The following is a 21374-nucleotide window of genomic DNA, read 5'->3' as shown; positions in this document are numbered from 1 at the left end:
TAACTGACTTTTGGTTTCTGTGTGTGTTTGTTTGTTTGTTTTAGAAAATCCCTGGAAAGTTTAAGAAACTTTTCTCTGAACTTGAAAGTTTAACAGTAAGTAGTTGGGCCAAAGAGGACTTGTTTGTCAAATTAATTGTTGGTGTCCAGTTTCCTTCTGGATTCAGTGAAAAGTTGCTGCATGCCACAATGTCAGGGAGCCTAGACTAGTTTGCTTGCATCCTAAGAATCTAGCTTTGAGCTAGGTATGGTGTCTCATGTCTACAATCCCATCACTCAGAGGGCTAAGGCAGGAGGATTGAGCGTTTGCAGCCAACCTGGACTACATTGTGAGGCCTTGTCTTTAAAAGAGAAAACTCAAAAAAAAAAAAAAAAAGTAGCTTTGCTCCTTAATGAGTAAAGCAAGTCAACAGTTGATGCTTCTTCCTCTCCCTGTAGAAAGTCGTAAGAATAGTCCTTTTTAAGCATTGTCTGTTTCATAGCCTATGAAATTAAATTTTAGTGTTCAGTGAGTTTTCTGAACTCACTTTCCTCCTTTTTATTATTTCTTAGGTTGGGATACAAAGTTTATAGTTTCCTTTTAAGGACAGTGAAACTACGTTCTCTTGTTTTTTCTGCATTATGAGGGTAGTTTGTCTTTGTAGTGGACTTAACAAAAGACTTTGAGGTTGCCTCATGATATAAATTATGCAGAGGAAGCTGTATTTAAAGAACCTATTTGAGGAAAATAATAGGGCAATCAAAAAGTGACTCTCTTTTGAAGTCATTTCCCAGTATTGTAAACCAATAACTTGAGTTACATTCATTGCCTAGATTTCCTGCCCTAATTTAGTGAGTTTATTCTCCTAGGAAACCTTCATCTACTTCATTCTTAGGAAGAACCTCTCTATATCTAAATTGTGTTCAAATTGTAGAGCAAAAGTAGATTGAGAATTGTTTCTATGGCACATTGATTTTTCTTTCTCTTTGTAATCTGGTTGGTTCGGCAGGATCCTTCCCTAAATCACAAAGCCTACAGAGATGCATTCAAAAAGATGAAGCCTCCAAAAATCCCTTTCATGCCCTTATTGCTTAAAGGTAATGATTTTTTTTATCTTTAATGCTATGTAATTTCATCTTCCAGAAATCTATCCTTCTAACTTTAGAAGGATACTCAGTTTATTTCTTTATGGTAATTTTGACATTCATACCTAACTGCTGGTATATAATAACTTTTCAAATAGTCATTTTTGAGATGCCTGCAGTGCTTAATTGTGCTTAAGCAGACATCAAAGCATTTGCACTTGACTCATAAAACTTGGCACTGGAAATTTTTGTATTTTTATTCTGCTTTGCTTCTAAACGCTGTGTTATTTTCTTGAATCTATGATATACTTAATTCAAACAAGAATAAGGCTGGCATTCGGAACCCAAATAGTGTTCATTCACATTCTGTGTTTGCATCTGAGTTTCAGAGGCAATAGCCCCCACTATGCTGTTGTGTGAGAAGTACTTTTGGTGCACAAAAGCAATGCAGTATATGAAATGCAAAATAGCATTTAAAAGTTCATTCGATTTTTCTGTATTTATTTGCTTTTAAGACAAGTTTCTTCAGGCTCATAGTTTTTATTTGTAAAATAAATTCCTTGGATGGCAGGTGGGAAGTAATACCTAGAATCATGTAGGCACAATAAGGACAGTGGAAAATAAGGACAAATGTAGGAAAGGATTTGATTTGTCTAAGGAAAAAAGTTGAAACAATAGCTACTTTTAAGATGGTGTATCCTACAGTGTCCCTGTAACCTAATTAGGTCTGAGCAGAACTTTCTGCTATATGTCTGTGGTTCTTTCCCCAAGATACTTATGCAGTCAAATGTCTCACACATACATCTTAGCTTGGATGCAGTTTTCTGCTCTGCTGAGTTTACTTTTTTGTTGGCAGCAAAATAAATTTTCCTTTTTTCTATCAAAAATACATTCACTCATTCCAAAAGAACAAGTATAAATTAAGCTTTTTTTTTTTCACTTTTTCATTAGAAGCCTTCTCAGGTTTAAATAAGTACCTAGTTTTCCTTGTTTTAATTTTTATTAACATTAAAATTAAACAATATCAGTATTCTCTTGTATTTAAAGTTGCTGTTTTTGTCTGAATTCATTTTCAAAGGAAAATAGGATTAAAAATGTGTGTGTGTGTGTATATATACCCATATATATGTATATGTATGTATTTATATAATATCATGACCGAGACAAGACATTTCAGGAAAAATAAATGACTTTAATTCTTAGGGGTTTTTTAACTGCATGATTGTTTCAAAGGAATAATGAACTATTGAATAGCAACCAGCTTAATTTTTAGTGAAAACTTTTTTCCTCCCTCTTTGGTACCTGCTACTTTGAGTTGCTTTTAATTAGAAAATAGGAGCAAGTTGAACTCCTTCAGTGTTCAGGAAGGATGAAGTCTCCCATGTTTTACCTTCTTCTGAAATAGTTCCCAGTAAACAGTGAACAGGCAGACTATCAAGTAAGTGGATTACCTGAAGACCCTTCCAATGTCAGCTTTTCTCCTTCCCAGCTGAATTTTCTTGTCATTTGATGTACTTTCCCCTAATGTAGTGTGGAATCCAGTTCAGGAAGGGTTGAGGGAAGCCCTCAGTGTTGGCAACGGATCCAGCTGAATTGTGCACATACATCGTGCATGATTTTCGGAGGTGGTGGTCTTGCATGAGAGTGAATAATCAAAAGGTGGTTGAGGATTAACTGAAGTCTCCATTCAGGGTTGTGTGGAGATTATTGTTGCATATTTGTAGGCATTTGAAGAAAGGAATGTTGGGGTGCCTGTTGTTTCTTCCTCCTGTATGTTTCTTGCCATCTCTTCAAACAATGTCCTTGCATCTGGCAGTTCTGTTTTATGAGGTGTTTGTAGTGTGTTCAAATATCTCCAGGTGAAAGGGGCCTGGCAGGTCACATCCCATGGCTTAAATTCTCATCCCAGTTTGTGAACTCAATCACCCATTCCCTGTTGTTCCCTTCGCTCTCACCTTTCTCATCACACACCTGCCATTCAACTGCATTGAATTCTTCATCCTCTTGAAGTCTTTCCCCTTCTTATGGGCTGCAGCCCTTTCCAGCCTCTGACCCTGTGACTGCCTCCTCAGCTCCCTCCCCACCATCCATGCCTGGTACCCATATCAGCATCAGTGCAGCAGGCCCCACCCCTGAGCAGAACAGCATCCCATATGTTGCCCTCAACTAGTCTGGACAGTTAAGCTTAGGAGGTAACTCCCAAGAAGTGGAAAGATTTAAGATAGGCAGGAATATAGACATACACATGGGGGTAGGGGGGAGTGGGGGTGATGAAGGAAACACTTTTACATAGATAACTGGTATGCCGGAAATACAGCACGTTGACTAACTGGAAGCAAGAAAGTCCAAGTCCTTTCAACTTGAGGTCTCTGGAGAGGTGCCATGTTGAGGGGGGTCCAGCCTCCCCAGGTATGTATCCGAGCTCTAATCCCCCTGTAGCTGGGAGCTTGACTCAATTATGGATGTCCTTTAGGCCCTAGTATCTTCATGTGCTTTCCTCCTAGGGCCACCTTATAGGCTTTTGTGAGGATTGAATGACTTAATGCAGGTAAAGTACTTCAAACTGTGTCTGACATTATTGTCACCATCCTTATCATATGTCCATAGGATGATGGGGGATGAGGAAAGTAAAAACAAAATGATATGGACTACTTTCTTCTAAATATCATAACACAGAATGAGAGCTTGCAAAAAATTATTTCTGAAAGCAAAACTACAAAAGATAGTAAAATAACCAGAGGAACTGTCAGAAGACTGGGTAATTAAAACATGGAAGGCCATACTGAAAGCTGTGTACAGGGGACACCTTGGGTCAGAGTTGTATCAGTGTGTGTGTGAGAACAATGTAACTGGTGTCACTTCCTGACAGGCAGTTGAAGTTCAGTGGCCCAGTGTTTGTAGGCAGGTTTTTGGAGTGCCAGTCTCATAATATACCCCTTAGGGAACAGTGGAATGAATAAAAATCGTGGTTTAATGCAAATATGATGTCTTTCTACTTATAGAAATTTTAAAACTGTCCTTTCCCTCCTTTTCTATGAGATCATCTTAATAAGATTGTTTAAAACTATTTTTATTTGTTGGCTTTCCATACTCATGACAAGACATGAATATTTGTATGCCTTTTAAATTAGTATATTTCTTATTATGACCCATGTCTGTGAAGCTGTCCTAGTGCTCAGCTGTGGATCCTGTGATTTGAGTGTGTGTGCAGAATCTATTCGCAAAGCTTTCAGTTGCTACCTTTAATGTGTCTAATTCCCAAATCGTATGTCTTAAGGCTTTTGCAGCTAAAAGGACATGTTCATTTCAGTATCCTTGCTTTTTTTCCTGGTAATGGGACTAGAACACCAGGCCTCACATATGCTGGGCATTGGCTCTGCTACTGAGCTGCACCCCAGGCTCCTTAGTCACTTTAAATCTACTGAGTTTCAAAGCAAATTTAACTTTCTCTTCCTCCAAAACTATACCTGCATCTTACTTTCCTGTTGTTATTTTTGTCAGTGATACTTTCTGCCTACTCATGGTGCCAAAAATCCTGCCATTTTCAAACTTACCCCTATCCTTACTCACTTCCATTGCATAATCAGGAACCCTGTTTTGTGAACCAAAACTTTAAATTTGAAAATCAAAGTCTGTTTTAAGCAAAGCAAGTCACATACATATTGCCAAGGATTTTTTAAAGGAAACACACCAATATGAAAATCCTGGTTTTCAAGAGTATTCACTTATTTTCTGCTTAAGTTTCTGTGTTGAAAACGTAATGGACCAATTAAGTTATATTGTATTAGCTTATACCAAATAGGTTGAGGTCAAACACTTCACTGTGGGTGTAAAGAATGTCCCATAAATTATGTACTTTCACATCAAATATTATACAGTTTCAATTTCTACTTGCCTTGCAAATGCATGAAATAATTCCATACTGTTTAAGAAAAATCCCTAAGTTGCATTGTTCCTAGATCTCTTCATTCCTGCTTCATGATCCATTCCTAATGGTACGTACACCTTTTTGTTTTTACTTTACAGATGTAACATTTATTCATGAAGGAAATAAAACATTTTTGGATAATCTTGTCAATTTTGAAAAACTGGTACGTAAATTTCATTATTTCTCCTTTTTCTCACTATAAAGGAAATGTCCCCTTGTCTTTCCTGTTTAGGAAATGTCTTTCCTGGTTTAGGACCTTTTTCCATTGAACACATCATTTCCAGAAGCTCACTTGCTGCATGTTGAACATGGTCAGTACCCAGCGCATGCCAACTATGCACTAGCCACATTTTAAGGACCACGTATGGAAATCTATCCGGATGAGCTCCATTGAGCTTTACTGCTTCAGAGGCATTGCCTGATGCCTCGGTGTGAACTGCATCCGAGGCATGGTGTGAGAAATTATCCTGGGGATATGTCTGTCTCCCAGGACTCCAAGCTTGGGTATACACCTGGGATTTGTTGGGTCTGTAAGTCAGGGGAAGGGCCATCCCTTAATGCCTCTGAAAAAGTACCTTCCTGCTTGTGAGTATAGGTTCCCTGGTCAGTCCTCTCATCTATGTTCCTGAAATGCCCTTCCTGAATCATCTCCAGGACACTCCCAGGTGCTTAGTCCTGCAGTGGGCTCCTTGAGCCCTGTTGGCCCACCATGGGCAGAGGAGGAATTACCTCAGAAACTGAGCAACTGTACCATAGGATACTCCAAAAAAACCGCTTGACTATCAGAGGATTGCATTTGTCTGACAGATGATCTTTAGTGTCATAGATTAAATATTCAGTCACAGCTAAAGAGGATCCCAATAAACCTTCTCCAGGGACTCTGACCTTTGAGTGACCTTTTCAGTAATGGTAATGGACTTGGGTGAGTTCTTTCAAGAACTGACCCCTCACTCCCTGTGAGACTGAGTCAGGCCTCTGAGAGAAGGTCGATTGAGGAAGGGGCCACAGACCATGACCAAAGAACAATGCAGTCTGATGGATCCAAATGAGGTCTGGCATCTGACCTTTGCCTCCTGTGTGCTCTGCTCTTATCACCAGCCAGCTCACCACTCATAGCTGAAGCAGTGCAGGACAAGTGGGGCTGGCTCTCATCGCCTCAAACCCAAACAGCTGGACTATCAAAGACAGACATTTTCAGGATCTTTCTATAGCTCCCCTTTAAACATTCTGAAGACGGTCATTTCATGGCTAGGTATTTTTGAAGTGGAAGTGTCGATAAATATTTAAGTCTCTAAGCACCGTTTTAGGATTGAAACTCAGATGCCAGGCACCCGTGGCTCATGCCTAGCTACTCAGAAGGCAGAGATCAGGAGGATCGAAGTTTGAAGCCAACCAAAAATAAGGCTGGTGGAGTGACTCAAGGTGAAGGCCCTAAGTTCAAGCCCTATTACCACACACAAAAAAGAATTGAGGCTCACTTGTTTCATATGCTGTAGTCAAACCAACACAGCTGGAAATTATAGTGGTTTGTTTATACTTGTTTGGTATTGCTGTGTGCTGTCTGGAACAGGGCACCTGTGAGCAAACAAAGGCTGTGGTCACTAGAATTCTTAGTGACAAGAAGGTTAATCTCGTGTTTGGTATTAAACAATTGCAGAATACCAAGCTTTTGATCAATGTTTACTTTACCTCCTGGCCAACACTGCTTAAGAACACCAAATGATCTTTGAAGAGCAGGCATGAAGATATGGGATGTGGTATATCACGCCACCAAGTGGAATCCCTGTAAAGGTCTAGAAAGTTTTTCCTTCTCACCCAGCGGGGACCCAGGAGAACAATGGTACTCTTTATAATCCGACTGTTGCCTGTTGTTAAGAAAAGACTGGTGGCCGACCTCCTCCCTAAACTGAACCTAAATTGAACTGGCAAAGTTCATTGTGTCATTTCCCCTCAGATAGTACCACCAAAGTGAGAGAACAATTCCTTACAGGCACAAAAGGGAAAGAGCCAAAGGAAGATTTCAACACCCTTCCTACACTCTCCTTACCACCATCTGTGGTCTTTAACTTCTCTCTCCAGCAATCCAGCTGAAGCCTTTTAATGCCAGCTTTGTTCTTTCTTTTCTTTTTCTCTTTCTTCTCTTTTTCTCTTTCTTTCTTTTGTTGTTGTTGGCTGTATTGGGGTTTGAACTCAGGGCTTTGTGCTTGCTAACTTTTGCCCGAGTTGGCCTCAAACAGCTGTCCTTCCCATTGCCACCTCCCATGTAGCTGGGATTACACGTGTGCACCACCATGCTCTTAATACCAGCTTTCATGTGCGCAAACGCCCACCCAACCATAGGAGCTAACACAAAATCTATAAATAATGCTGGTTTCATTAGGGTCAATGACGGTATCCTTAATTCCTTAAGAAAGTTTAAGAAAACAGCATGGTATAAGTAATGCTCGATTTAAAATTCCTAAAAAGAACTTAAAAAAAAAGAATCCGGAACTGGGTGCAGCTGTGCATGCATGCAGCAGGCCATAGCACAAACGCAAAGCTGCCAGGCAGTTGGTGGCACATCATTTCTAAAGAGAGCAGACCAGGTGGTACTGGTAACCTCCTTACATGGAGAAGACAGGTGAGGTTAGCATGTTTTCCCAGAAGGACAAGAATCAACTGTACATCATACATAGACCTATGTTATACTTGAATGCCGGAGAATGAGACTGACCTTCCCAGCGGAGACAGTATTTTTAATTAAGGAATGTTTACTAGTAAAGGACAGTGTTTCACTGAAGCTAAAACATGACCATCTTTCACAATAATGAACCAATAGAACCTAACTGAATTAACTTGCAAGGGGCCAATTCCTCCTGGTAGATATTAACTTCAGCCAGCCAGCAGATAATTCAGTGTATTATCTTTATCTGGCTGACACAGGCCAACACATTAAATTGGACCACATGCAGATCCAGAAGTGTTCACTGGGTCTAATAAGATTTCTGTTGTTCCCTGGGCTAAGTTCATTGCTGCCTCAGCAACTTCAAATGCTCCTATCTCAAACTGTTAAATAATGAAGAAACAAAGGGTTTCTCCTTTGCTTTTTACCCCTCAATATTAAGAGCATCCCTTAATATTAAAAGATCATCTTTTACTCTATCTCCCTTCCTCCCTACCTCCCCTGCAGAAAGGAGGATGAGAATCAGGGCTCAGGTATCAGTGCTGCACTTGCACCAAGCCTTACATCAGCTCCAGCTTTGCATAAGCTGCACAAATGGCACATGATAGAAATCAGTGTGACGCCACAGCCTGAAATGAGAAAACTATCCTGGGAATAGGGGTAAAATTTGGGGAAGGAAATGTAACAATACACTCGCACAGACATGAGTCAGGTCTCATTTCCTTTGTAAATGCTGCTTGAGCTGCTGCTATAATCCGTGTTCTGTTTAATTTCCCTCTATCAAGAAGAAGTACATTAGCAATGCAGTTGTGAGAACAATTTAATCAGTAGGTCATATTCAAATAGCATTTCTGTCATTCTGCTGGATTTCTGAAGTATTTTTTAGTGTTAGCATTATTCTTTCAGTAGTAATTTACTGAGGGTTTGCTGTCAATTGGTGATCCTGTGGTCAGTGTGAACAGGCAAGACTGATGGGTGGTAGGGGGGAATGAAGAAGTAGATAATGAATAACTTGATTCTTGAATAATAGGATGGCATTGAAACAAAACATTTTGTTTCAATATGAAACAAAATAGAAAGTTACTGTAATTCTCCAGAGGACTAAACTAAGTGACAACGGTAGTAAGAGATTTTTTCTTGCCAGTGTGGGAAAGAAACCATAGTGGGAAATGATCTCTTCCAAAACACTATGTTTCTGTCATCATGGAAAACTAAAAATAGTACAGTGAGCTAGACGACTATTGCAGGTACACAGTGTGAGGTGGGGGAATCTGTCAAAAGCAGCTACAAATGTAAGACTTTACCTGGAGGTCAGTGAGTAGTTTAAAGAAAGAAATTTATACTGAAGACAATAGGAGAGATTGTAGATAATAAACAGAAAATGGTCTTTTCAGATATGTTGATGTTGTAGAAAACATTCCTTTTTCATAAGTACCTCATTTCCTGCCACCATTTGAACCTTTTTTGAGTCCACAAAACTTTCTTCTCCATTCAACATGAGCTTATGTGTATGATATGTTGTAGGTGCTGGACCTGCAGAGCCCTCTGGTGGTACCTGATTGAGAAGAGAAGTCAAGTCCAACAGCAGTGACAGTGACAAAAAACCAATATACACTACACAAAGAACAGTAGGAATGGGCTCTTCCCACGTTCAGAAGTTAGATTTTAGAAAGGCATTGTGAAAAGAGATGATACCCACCTGCAGGAAAAAGCACAAGCAGATGCAGACAAGGACAGCCTGCCTTCCTATGGCTTCCAACTTATGTGGCCAGTTTGAGAGCCACTGTTTCTATAGACAAGGACTAAATAGTCTGTTGTAGTCCAAGCTCAATGTAATTAATTAAAATTATCTCCAGGTTCAAGAACAGCTCTTCTGTTTACACTCAAAGGTGTTAGACTATCCATCTATTCCATCAGGCACTGCTACACCCTAAATGACCTTTCCATTGATGTGCTTTCTTTTCTGCCTTCCAGCACATGATTGCAGACACTGTCCGAACCCTGAGACACTGCAGGACTAACCAGTTTGGTGAGTAATTGAAGTCGGGTGTGGAAAGCAAAGTGACTGTGGCCATATCACAAGTACCTGGAGGTCATGAACTTAAAGAGATTGTAAAGTATAATATGCCTGTGTATGCATATTGTGTGCATATTCCAGATTCTCACATAGTTACCTTACTATATGCTTGGGATATACAGAAAGATCAGGTATGGTAAGTCATTATCCTCTTGAAGAAGCAAGTTTACATTGTCTACAGTGACTTTAGGCTGTCAGAAACTTCTGATAGCCTACCCTGTCTTAGCAAGTCTTGCTTTGCTTGTCTGTCACCTCAGAACCATTGGTAAGTTTAGCAAGGGTGACCCTGCCTCTAACCTTCTTGCTCAGGGCCTTCCTGGAATAGGACTACAGTTTATAAAGGAACCTAAAGCAGCTTCTCCAATCTTTTCTGCTCTCCAACCAAAACTTCTCTTCTGGAGCTGCCTTTCAGCTTAAAAGTACTTTTCTTGAGACTTTAGTAGAATCCCCACTGAGTCTGTGTATGGAGCAATATTCATTCCATTTGAGATTTCAAATGGAATTGCCCTAACTTAAGTTGGAATTACTCTAACTTACCCTGCGTTAGAACGTTGCAGGAAGGAAGGAAATCGACTTGGTTGAGTGCAGGAGCTTTCTCTTGGGCAGCAGAGTCCTCCAGCAGCCTAGTAAGTGGGGACTGTTAACCCTTTGGGTGTGGAGCAAAAAACTGAGGCTCAGACATTACCTCATTCGGCCAGAAGTCAAATTGAATTTGCCTGATTTCCTTGCCAGACTCTTTTGCTTTGTCCTGTGCTGATTTTATAAAGGGTAATCAAAAAAATAGAAAGTTAAGTTCAATAATCATAAATCACTCAAAAGTGACTGCTAAATAAAATTTAAGTGACATATCCTCATTGCAAAAAATTTCACCAATACAGAAGTAGATGTAAAGTAGAAAATCAAAGTCCCGCCCTCTAGGGAACTTAAAATTTTTTCTGTATAATACTGCTCTTCGCTGGCAGTATTGAACATCTGTATGGATTATAAAGTTCTCTGTTTGAAAAGGAGAATTATAAATATGGGATCGAATATTCACATCAATTAATGCCATTGATATGTGCTTATATAATTCTTCATTAAGTATGCAAGTATAAAGCAGTTCCAAACAGTAATAATAGCATCGTCAGGGAGGTTTATTCAAATGTACAGGTATAACTGCTGGTAAGTATAGTTTCATATTTCTTCTTCCTTTGCTGCCCAAGTGTTTGTTGGATATTCAGCTAATTCTAAGACAAGCATCAGTCTTATTTATTGAGGGACTCTAGCTTATATATGTTCCAACTATGAGCAAAATGGTTATACTGGTTTAGCTGGCCTTGAACCACCTATTCACCAGATAGTGACTTTGCATAGCACAAAGCAAAGGAAAAATTTAAATAGCTATCAAGCCTGTTTGTATCTAATATTTATATATCTTTAAAAATTGGGATAAGACTGAATTTTGTGAGTTCATTTTAAGAGTTTATATGGGCTTAGCAAACCAGTATCAATATTTGGAATAAAATAAGATAATGTCAAGTCAGTTATAAACTATTAAGTGTCAGGCAAAGGATCATTTGTCTTGGTTATGACTCTCATCCTGCCATCTTTTTAATGCTTGCAAGCTAACTACAAATTTATCTTTATAGTATCATATTTTTCAAAACAACATTTACTAAACCAAAAGCAATTTCTAGACTACCATAGCTTTTTGGCCATAGTTAAAACTTTTAGTTTTATTTGCTGAAACTAGGAAGCCTTGTTATTAAATCTGAGTTATTAAATCTGAATTACAAGCTACCTATGACTGGTGAATCTTAAATTATTTCCTCATAAAACCCATTTGTCATAGAAGAGGGGAGAAAAGTTTTTCACCAGAAGAAAAAATGCTGCAGTAAAATGCTCATTTCCCTGTGGTCTTGCTTCTGCTCCAGCCAAGCTCCAATGTCACACTCATCTGTGATTCCACTCTGGCCCTGGTGGGCCAATCTTCCCATGCCTATGGGCTAGCACCACTGTCCATGCTCTTTATCTCTGGTTCCTTATCAGAGCTGTCACTAGCACACATTCACGGTACACTAAAGCCTCTGTGACCCCACAGTTCTTTGCCTGTCTTGGATATGTGAGTGGAAGCTCCACTTGCTCTGTCCTCCTTTGTGTAGACTTTAGTGCATACTCATACTTTCTCAACTCACTCTGCCTGTTAGCTATAACTTAGATTCTGTTCTGTGGTATCTCTTCAATCAGTTGTTCACTAATTTTTCCCCCCAAAAAATAAGAACATTAAAGAAGCGTACGAACATCTTTTAAAAATTTTAATTTAAAAAAGCAAGCCGCTCTGTTCATATGCTTACAGGTTATGTGATTCCTAACAATTTCAGGCTGAGATATACAGAGGCAGTGCAGGCCATTTAAATGGGCAACTAACTACACAGCATGGGGCTCGGATTATGGACTCAGGAGCCACGGAACCCATGTTCTAATCTCGGCCCTACCACTTACTCATGAGACTTTGCTCATTTTCCTTACTGTGGAAAGGCATGGTAGCATAACTTCTTAATAGTATATATTGTTACATAATAAATATAGTTGATGCCAGTCTGACTGCCTAACCTGAGAAATCTCACCCTAGCTGAAAAGGCACTTTTCCTGTTGAACAAAGACACCACTTCTGGGACTCTGACCAGAAAGAGCCTACCAGGAAGATTGACTCCACGCCTTCATGTGGGGTATACCAGTGGTTAGAAATAGCATCGGTGTTCTCATGAAATTGATTTGTTGCTTTTTTCTCTAATAAATAGGAGGCGACCTATCTCCCAAGGAGCACCAAGAGCTGAAGTCCTACGTTAACCATTTATTTGTCATCGACAGCCAGCAGGCCCTGTTCGAGCTCTCCCATAGGCTTGAGCCCCGGGCGTGAGCCACCACCCACCCACCCTGTAACTGCAGCACTTTGAGCTATGGGAAGGTTACCGCCCAGCACGTTGCTTCCTGTGAGAAAAGAAGTTGCTGAGTTTTATCAGTAAACCGTAAGACATGCGCAGGAAAGCCAGCCAAAGCAAGTTCAGCCACCAGGGACCAGACATGAGAGGCCCCTCCACTCTGCTCTCAGAACCGGAAGGCAGGAAGAGTCAGAAGGATTCTTAGAACAGAGAAGTCTCATTTCTTCTGATCGTGTTCTTGATCCAGTCCAAGTTTCCACTTGAGAGTTGCCAGCGTTAAGATGAGCAAATGTATTGACATTGACATACAGTGACCATTTCAACAGGAGCATGTGTGCAACAGGAAGGAGTTTCACTCTGCTTGGCAACAGATTACTGTCTATAGGCTGTCAAGGACTGAGAACACCTGAGGACAGTCAAGGCATCTGTAGATGTCAAGGAGGGAGAGGCCTCTGTCAGTATGAACTCTCACATCACCAAAAGCCACTTGTGTCTGGGGTTGGAGGACACGCAGCTGGCAGTCATACCTTGCCATGCAGACAAGAAATTTCAAGGCATGCACTTCTTTGCATCCACAGTCACTTACCAATGTATGTTTGCTGGTGAAATTAGTTTCTGTACAACTGAATTGCAACTATAGGCAAGGTAAACTAAGTTGCTTTGCCATCAGGGAAAATCAGTCTTTAAGAAATGGACTCATTGTTTAATTTCTGGGGATTCTCTTTATATTTGTAAGCAGGCTCTTATTTTCTATTGGGCACAATATGATTTTTGGAAAAGCACAGTTCCTGGTACACTGGGTATTCAGTAACTGCTGATTGAGGTGACAGAATCACAAATGTCTATATATTGTTCCTGGGGAACCCCTACCTAGTGTTTTGTATGCCTCAGGAGGGCTTCCTGTCACAGGGTGGCCAGAGAAAGAGGCAAAGTGAAATTGGCACCCTCTAAACAGGACAAGGTGTAGGAAAGTGGGGTTTACCAGCCTCTTGGTAAGTGAAATACCCAGATGTCTGATTTATGTTGGAGACTTAGAAGTCCTGTAGTCCACCTCCCAGTCAAAGCAGGAAGCCTTGCTGTAATTTTACTTTTCCTTTTTTTTTTCCCCAAAGTCTTAGAATTTTCTTAGTCTTTTTAATTATTCCCATTTTACCAGTTGGGTCTCCTATAGCAAAATAAGATCTCCTGCTATTCTCACAGACTGGTTAGAAGATTTCCCTCAACCCTCAAATAAACAAAGAAGCCTGTGGGCTAATGTAAGCCAGTCTTTCCTGCTAGCTAGATACTTGTCACTTTGCTAAAATGCCAGGACCCTGCTTCCTTGTCTCATCAGTACCTCACTCATCCTCATGACTGAGGTGTGTCCCAGCCTTTTTGACACCTGTATAGCAGTACTGTTTTCTGGGCTCAGAAACCACATGGAACTTGAGATACTGTTAGAAGGAACCATGTAGAGAAATATTTTGCTAGGACTTTCAAAGAGAGTCAGTCTGGCCCAGCATGTAAAAATTTACAAGACTGAAGTAATGCTGTACCCAGGGCTGGTCCACTCAGAGAAATTTTTCATGCTGCTCCTCCAGCTAGAGGAGACCAGAGCCATAGAACCACAGAAAACAGACTTTCTTATGGCTAGTCAAGCTCTCAAAGAGCCCTCCTCTTGGCAATTACCAAGAGTGAATAGGGCTTACAGCACAAACATCTGCTTGTATCTTTTCTCTAACCTAGCAAGTAGGCTTTGGCCAATCATGTAAGGCCATTCCAATTCTGTCTCTGTTTTCTAACTTAGTTTGTTTACATTAGATCTACATGGCACCAAGCAGAACATTACATTTAGAGTAACTTTAGAGTTAGAGGACTAACGGGTGGTGATCCATTTCAGCAGATCATATGCTGCACACCAATTCAGATACATGCACTTGGCCAGACAAAGCCACACACGTATTGTGTTAAGCACATTTTGAATAGCCTGGCATGAGTGGAAACAGGCTGGAGAGGAAGTGGTGCTTGTTTACTTTCTCCTACAAAACAAAAAGGAGGATAAGATTTTGTTTGGTTTAGATTTGCTTCTGTCTTCTGAATATATAAAATCTCTATGAATTTTTCTGAAATTTGATAACTGTTTCTAGAGATTTCCCAGGCAGCAAATTTAGAAATTTCTAAAGCTTTGAGGAGTCTTAAATTGGGAATTAAAGAATTCCAGGCAGAATAATGCCCCACCAGAAATTTTTCCTAAGGAGTTTGAGCTGCTCATCAGTACATAGGGCCTGTAGGACCTGTGCACGTCCTGTGAGGGGGGTGGGCCCCATTCCCACTCCAAATGCTCCCCAAGGCCTCTTCAGAATCACTTTTATTCTGGCTAGAAGATGCCCAAGCTCTTCTCCCTCTCTCCTTTGAATTTTTATTGCATAAGATCTCCATTCACTCTGAAAATCTTATGTAATGTGGCACCTTTGCCATTGAGTGGTACACGGGCACCTCAAAATGGGTTCTTTGTTACAGCACACATCTGTGACAGCCCTGGGGACTTTTGGCTTCATTAGCATTCCAGCAAACTGATCCTACTCAGAAGTTAGCACAGGACAGCAGAACACAGGTTCCTATAGGCAAAATTGCAACCTTTCCAATTAAAAAGAAATGTGTACATTTGCAGATGTTCCATAGACTACATGTTTTAAATTCACTGTTACAATCTTTGTAATTGCTAAATGGTGTAGTGAAACATATTATGACCTACATTCACCTTTTTCTAGTATCCTTAATTATGTTTAGAGTCAATTCATTTTCCTAGACCAATTACCTACCAGCTAGTGTGACACATGCATTGAATTTAGAAGCATGAAAATAAGTACCTATACCTCTTAGTCTGCAGGGAGATGTTGCACAAACGCACACTCACCTCTGAGTGAGGAGAAAACAGGGTCATGGAAGAGAGGGCGCTGGTGATGACTTCTCATCCCTGGAGCTGGCCTTTCGCCAGTGCCCTGCAGCTTTCCAGCCCTGCAGTTTTGCTACAGCCAACACATACACAGCAGCTCCTGAACCAAAAGGCACAACCAGTCCGAGTGTCTCAGAAACTGGGCACCAACATTAACTTTGGGATGATCGCGTCCACCGCAGCTATCTGACAGGATTTCTTCTCAGTGCTTCAAAGACATGTCCTTCGAATTTCAGCTTGCTCATTAGTGAGTGGGCCAGTTTCGCTTCAGACTGTAGAGGAAAAAGTTTTTAAAAATTGCCAAAAAGTTAGACGAAAGTGTACTACTGTATAAAGCAAAGCTGTATATACTAAACATTTTTTAGCAGAGTAATATTTATTTGCATAGCCTATTTATTGTATTCGTATTACACTGTTATTAAATACCAGAATGAAAATGATGACCAGAAGCAAGAAAACTTGCCTTTTAATGTATCATTACTTATGACTGCTATACCTTGTCAGCTTGTTTTAACAATTAGAAGATAGAAAACCCACAATCAGGGTGTCTACCTAACTTCTCAGGGACTACACTTGGTAGTTTTCCACCATTAGAAGAGCTGGTAAATATGAAACAGTTGTTGAGTTACCAGACTTGCCATTAACAGTGTTTCCTTTCTCAGAGCTCATGCTTTCTGCCTCTGTATATATGACTGTGCTATGTATTTATTGAAGCTAGTAAGCAATAATTTATATGTAAAAATGGCCAAGCAATATAAGGTTAAAACTTCCATAAGTAACCATTACCTTATCTTGTATTTTCAAGTGTTTTTTAAAAAACCGCTTTTCCAAATATAAGACTATGTTAAAGATACTATTCATGCGTCCACTTTTGCTTTTTCCATGATGTTTGTGGGGCTTGTACGCTGAATAACCTCTGCTCCAGCAGCATGCAATGCTCAGTTGGGAACACATGTCACTTCCCCATTGAGAGGGTGGCATGTCGGTGACAAAATCTCTCAGGCAGCCTGCAGAAGCTAATTGTGTGTCCTGCCAGTGTGTCACTGCTGATCCTACACACCACATGTTGGAAGTCACACCAGTGCTCTCAGTCTGAAGTTTGAGGAATCCTACAACCACTGTCATTGCCTCACTTCCCTTAAGTAGGGCCAGGAGCAAAGAGAGTGCCAATCCCAGTGGTTACACCCTGGATCCAGGATAGAAACCTTGAGGCAGAGGAGCTGTGGGTGATGGAGCGACAAAGGGAGTTATAAGGATGTTCAGAGCAAGTGAGGAGATTAGCTGTGTGTACACTGTAACGGTGTATAGACACGCTGCATTCGTGTTTAGAGTCTTCTTTTTCTCCCCACAAGATATTTCTGCCTTCTGCCCATGAGGTCAAGCTGGCCTTTAGCCTGTGGTATATCCCCTTCCTACAGGAGGATTTTTTATCTCACCGTGTTGAACTCTGGAGTGGCCAAGTGTCTTGCTCTATCCAGTGAAAAATGGGAACAAGTGACCCATACAGCTTGTTGTCAAAGTTTTACAAGGTAGCCTCTGTTTGCCATGTCTGCCCTGCTGACATGTTCTAGGTATAGGTGTCACCATCCGCATGGGTCTTGGAGTAAAGAACACATGGAGCAGTGCACCAGTTTGGGAAGGTCAAGCTTGAGAAATCTAACATCATCATTAAAAGCCACTGAGATTTGGGAGTGGCTCACTACCCAGCAGACTGGGTTGACTAATACACTCCATCAAGACACTTCTTTCTTGATAAGCTTCCCTTTTCTTTAACCCATGTGTATTGACTTTGCACAGTTCATGATGGGTGAAGCCACTTGTCATATATCCACACACTGCTTGTCTTTATGTGAGAAAAGACAATTTTCTTGAGCTCTTCATCACCAGAATTGGCCCCTCTGTGAGACAAGAGCATGGGGGCAGAGAGAGGAATTCTACCTTTGTCCTGGTCCCACTTTCACCTTGTCTATGGGGGCCGACCCCACAGGGTCCTCCCAGAATCTGGAGCCATGCAGGAGCAGGCTCCTAGCTCCAACCTTGGGAAGAAATAAGAAAGGTAATGCCTGTCACTAAGAATACTCCCGGATTAACACCCATTGGGACAGGCAGCAAGCTCTGGGAGGCTGAATAAGACTCATGTTTTTCAAATTAGCAAGCTTCAAAATGAAACTTGTGGTCCTGGCCCCAGTGCACTAGCTACAGAACCCGACTTCGGGGCAGGAGGCTCTGCACTGGGTCCCATTCTTTGGAGGTCTGGATCCCCAAAAAGCAAGTTGTATATTTGCTTTTCATAAATTATTTTGAGTAAGCTTTAGGCTTACTAATATTCTTCAATGAAGCATTCCTGTTACTGAAACCAGCTCCAATTTCTCACCTACACAGCACAAGAAAGGCACACCTGATGAGCAGGGCCGACAAACTACAGGGTCCTGAGGTCTGTGCTAATGCAGAACTCCCGAGGGACACACTGACACCCCTGCGCCAGCTAGACTCAGAGCTGATCAAGCATCTCTTGGTTTTGTTTCTCTTATGTGACTGCTATGAGGAACTCAGCCTACTTTTTGGCCCTACTGTGGCTCCTAGTCACACATCCCTCCCTAGGGCCGGGAACTCCCATGGGTTGGGCTAGGGTTCCCTGTGGTGAGCTTTGTGAGCATTTCACCCTCCCCATGGCAGTCCTGCAGTAAGCTCCCCAGCCGCCTCAGTCCATCACTGTCCAGTGCACACCATGGTTAAAGCCAGGCTTTAACGGGCAGGATGGGGACCATTTCAGACTCTCCCCCTTTCTGCTGACCCACACCATGTCCCCACTAATTCTCTGCTGCAACCACACCTAGTTGAAGACCTCTACCTTTCTGGGGATTAGGAAGAGAACAGCTCTTCCTAATTGTGTGAGTCCCCCACGATCCAGGACTTCCAGCATTCCCCAATTTTTAACATGGAAGTGGGAGTGTGGAAAGGCCAAGGGCCTCTGGTTGACTTTTCTGCACTAAGACCTCATGAAACAGTCCCAGCCTGGAGGCCAGCTTGGCTGAGGTCACACCTGCAGGAAGAGGTGCTGAACCTGCCTCTCCAGAAGGAAGACCTAATTCCTGGTCACAGGCTCTTGCAAGTTCCCAAATTGTCTTTGTGGTTAGAATCTGCAATTTATGGTTAGAACCTGAGTGAAAACAGTCACTTTTTGAGAAAATCCCTGCAGCTGTCACCTTGTTCTTGAAGTCCTGACAAAAAACCTACTCCCCAAAACATAAAACAAGCAGCAGGATTGAAGTCTCACAAGTAATCAACCCCAAGTCATCTCCAAGGTCATAGCAATAGTGGCTCTCTGGTATTCCATAACTCCAAGTCCCCCTCTCAGTCAGCCTTGGGGTTGAGTTCAAGTCCCTCCAACACCCCTTGTTCAGCTGGTTCACCAGCAGCTGCCCTGCTTCATTCCTTCTCTCCTGCAGAAGTGCAGGCCTCACTCTCCATTCTTCAGTCATCATAGTAACCTACCTGGCTTTCCTCCCTCGGGTTTAAATTTCCCCCGGTACAATGTCTGAACTGCTACCACAAAAAAAGCCTACATCACAAATCTCATCTTGTTCCTCCTCAGCCCAGAATCCTTCAGCAGCGAGCACCCCTAGGCTGAAGGATGAAAGTTCAGCTACAAATTCTTCACATTCTGGCCTCTGCTATGATCCTGTCTAAGGTCAAAGAGACCAGGCAGATGCCCCCAGGAGGATTTGATGCCTCCTTAAAACAGAGATTCTAATGTAGAGAGAAGATTCCTGTCAATTAAAATGCATATTGAAAATAACGTGCACCAAATATTTGCTAAATATACATGTATATTAGACTCACCTCACTGTTACTTTTAAGTGTTAAATCTGTGTGTGTGTGTGTGTGTGTGTGTGTGTGTGTGTGTTCCTAACAAGAGATGTCCAGGTCTCTAGAACTGACTTGAGTACAATGAACTCTTGCCCACCAGAGATGTTCAAAAACCACCAGCAGGGGTGGTTTCGAGGACAATTCAGGCACCAGATGAGGCCATGCCTAGGATCTGTAAGACCCCTCACAGGCCGTGGCCGTTATGAAGCTGTGCAGATCTGTAGTTGCCTGGTTTCTGACTTGACTGATGGAGGAAATAATTGTTGATACTCTTTTGTACTCAATTGACCTGGGCTGGGCTTCAGAAGTTGCTTGAAGGGAAAGGCCGTGGGAGGAGGCCGGAAAGGACCGCCTCGCCCCTTCCTTGTCCTGTGCCCAGTGCTGACTCTGCACTCCTGCCAGAGATGCAGGCATCCTGGAGCCCACACACCAGGGCCTGCTTTCTCAACACATGACTCCTAGAATTCCTTCCCCACCTGCCAAACAACCTCAGTCCTCCCCAAAGCCTCCTGGAAGACCCCACCTGACAATGAGCCCCACTTTTCCCTTCCCTGAATTCCTAAATCAGCTCCCATGGTCACTCCTTGGGAGAGCACAATATGTATGTTATCAAAGCTGGGAGCCAGGCACCCGTGGCTCATGCCTATAATCCTAGCTACTCAGGAGGCGGAGATCAGGAGGATCACAGTTCTAAGCCAAGCCTGGGCAAATAGTTCTCAAGACCCTATCTCGAAAAAACCCATCATAAAAAAAGGTGTGGTGGAGTGGCTCAAGCAGTGGAGTGCCTGCCAAGCAAGGCTGAGGCCCTGAGTTCAAACCCAGTGCCACCAAAAAAAAAAAAAAAAAAAGAAAGCTTTCTTCTAAAATGCTACCTATTCCACAAGGTTATGTGAGAAATAAAATAGAACACTTGTGCTGTGTGCTTAATACAATGCCTAATGGATAACTCATTATTGTCACTGCAGAGGCATGGCGGAAGACTTGTACCCGAAGTTGTACTTCACCATGGAATAGGCATGGCTAGGGCAAGTTACTAACCAACCATCTCTTGTCCTTGTTCCCTTCTTGTCCAACAAGGTCCTCTGCCTCAGGACAGTTGTGAGAATGAAATGGACGATATGTGTAGCCGTCCTTTGTACTTGCTAAAGTGAGATACAAATATGAGAGATTTCCTCTTGGAAACCTTGCATAGAAAGCGAGGCAAGGCAACAACTCTCTGAATGTTTGATTTGTCTGAGCAAAGATGTCTGCAAATAACCTGCCAAATTGTGACAGACTAACTTTAGTATTGGCATAAAGAAGAAAATGTCTGCTGGACCTTGGACATGTTCAGATCTTCTGATCAAGTCCCACAACTTCCTTCAGGACTCAGAAAAGCTCTGGATGAAGGGCTTTTTCTTGGTCCCACCCCATTTTTCTCCTGTTGCCCCTACACTGGGAGCACGGGCCCAGGAAGCCCTGAATAACAGCTCCCTCTGATACACCCCAGGCTTCCAGGTGACAACCTTGCCTTTTCTGACAAGGGCCTGAGAAGCACAGGCTGCCCTGCTCCCTGCTCTGTGGTTGAGGAAGTCTCAGGTTTTATTTAGAAGTCACACTGTGAGCACTGAAGGGCTAAGCCTGAACTCTGAACACTGGGCTGAGATGGCCTCCGTTGTAAGGCAGAAAAGCAGAGAGACCAAAGGAGGCACAGCTCACCCTGAGCCTGACATTGTACTTGGTTGGTGTTTTTCTTCCATAAATCAAATAACACCCCACCCCACCCACCATCTTTCCCTGTTTTGTGATGTTACCAAGCTAGCACTGATCTACATCGTGCTCCATCAATTTCATCATACATGTGTATTTGTTGACCATCTGTTTGAGCCAGGTACTAGATGATGGGAAGATCACCATGAACAAAACAAATACCCTTCC

The 21374-nt window shown here is 41.9% G+C and overlaps 1 protein-coding gene across 4 annotated transcripts in view; it reads left to right on the top strand.

Annotated features, from left to right (window-relative positions):
• Nucleotides 1–16443, top strand: part of Rapgef5 (Rap guanine nucleotide exchange factor 5) — a 229622-nt gene extending 213179 nt beyond the window's left edge. For all 4 annotated transcript variants that reach the window (XM_074065141.1, XM_074065142.1, XM_074065143.1 and 1 more), the window contains 5 exons: nt 45–95; nt 989–1076; nt 5091–5155; nt 9629–9683; nt 12512–16443. In XM_074065141.1, the coding sequence (XP_073921242.1) occupies nt 45–95; nt 989–1076; nt 5091–5155; nt 9629–9683; nt 12512–12630 (378 nt within the window). In that variant the 3' untranslated portion in view covers nt 12631–16443. The remainder of the gene's footprint in view (nt 1–44; nt 96–988; nt 1077–5090; nt 5156–9628; nt 9684–12511) is intronic.
• The last annotated feature ends 4931 nt before the right edge of the window (nt 16444–21374 follow it).

The sequence above is a fragment of the Castor canadensis genome, chromosome 2 (genome assembly GCF_047511655.1).
Source record: "Castor canadensis chromosome 2, mCasCan1.hap1v2, whole genome shotgun sequence".
Classification (NCBI taxonomy): Eukaryota; Metazoa; Chordata; class Mammalia; order Rodentia; family Castoridae; genus Castor; species Castor canadensis.
The sequence above is the reverse complement of the archived record's forward strand: the minus strand, read 5'-3'. Positions and strand labels throughout refer to the sequence as shown.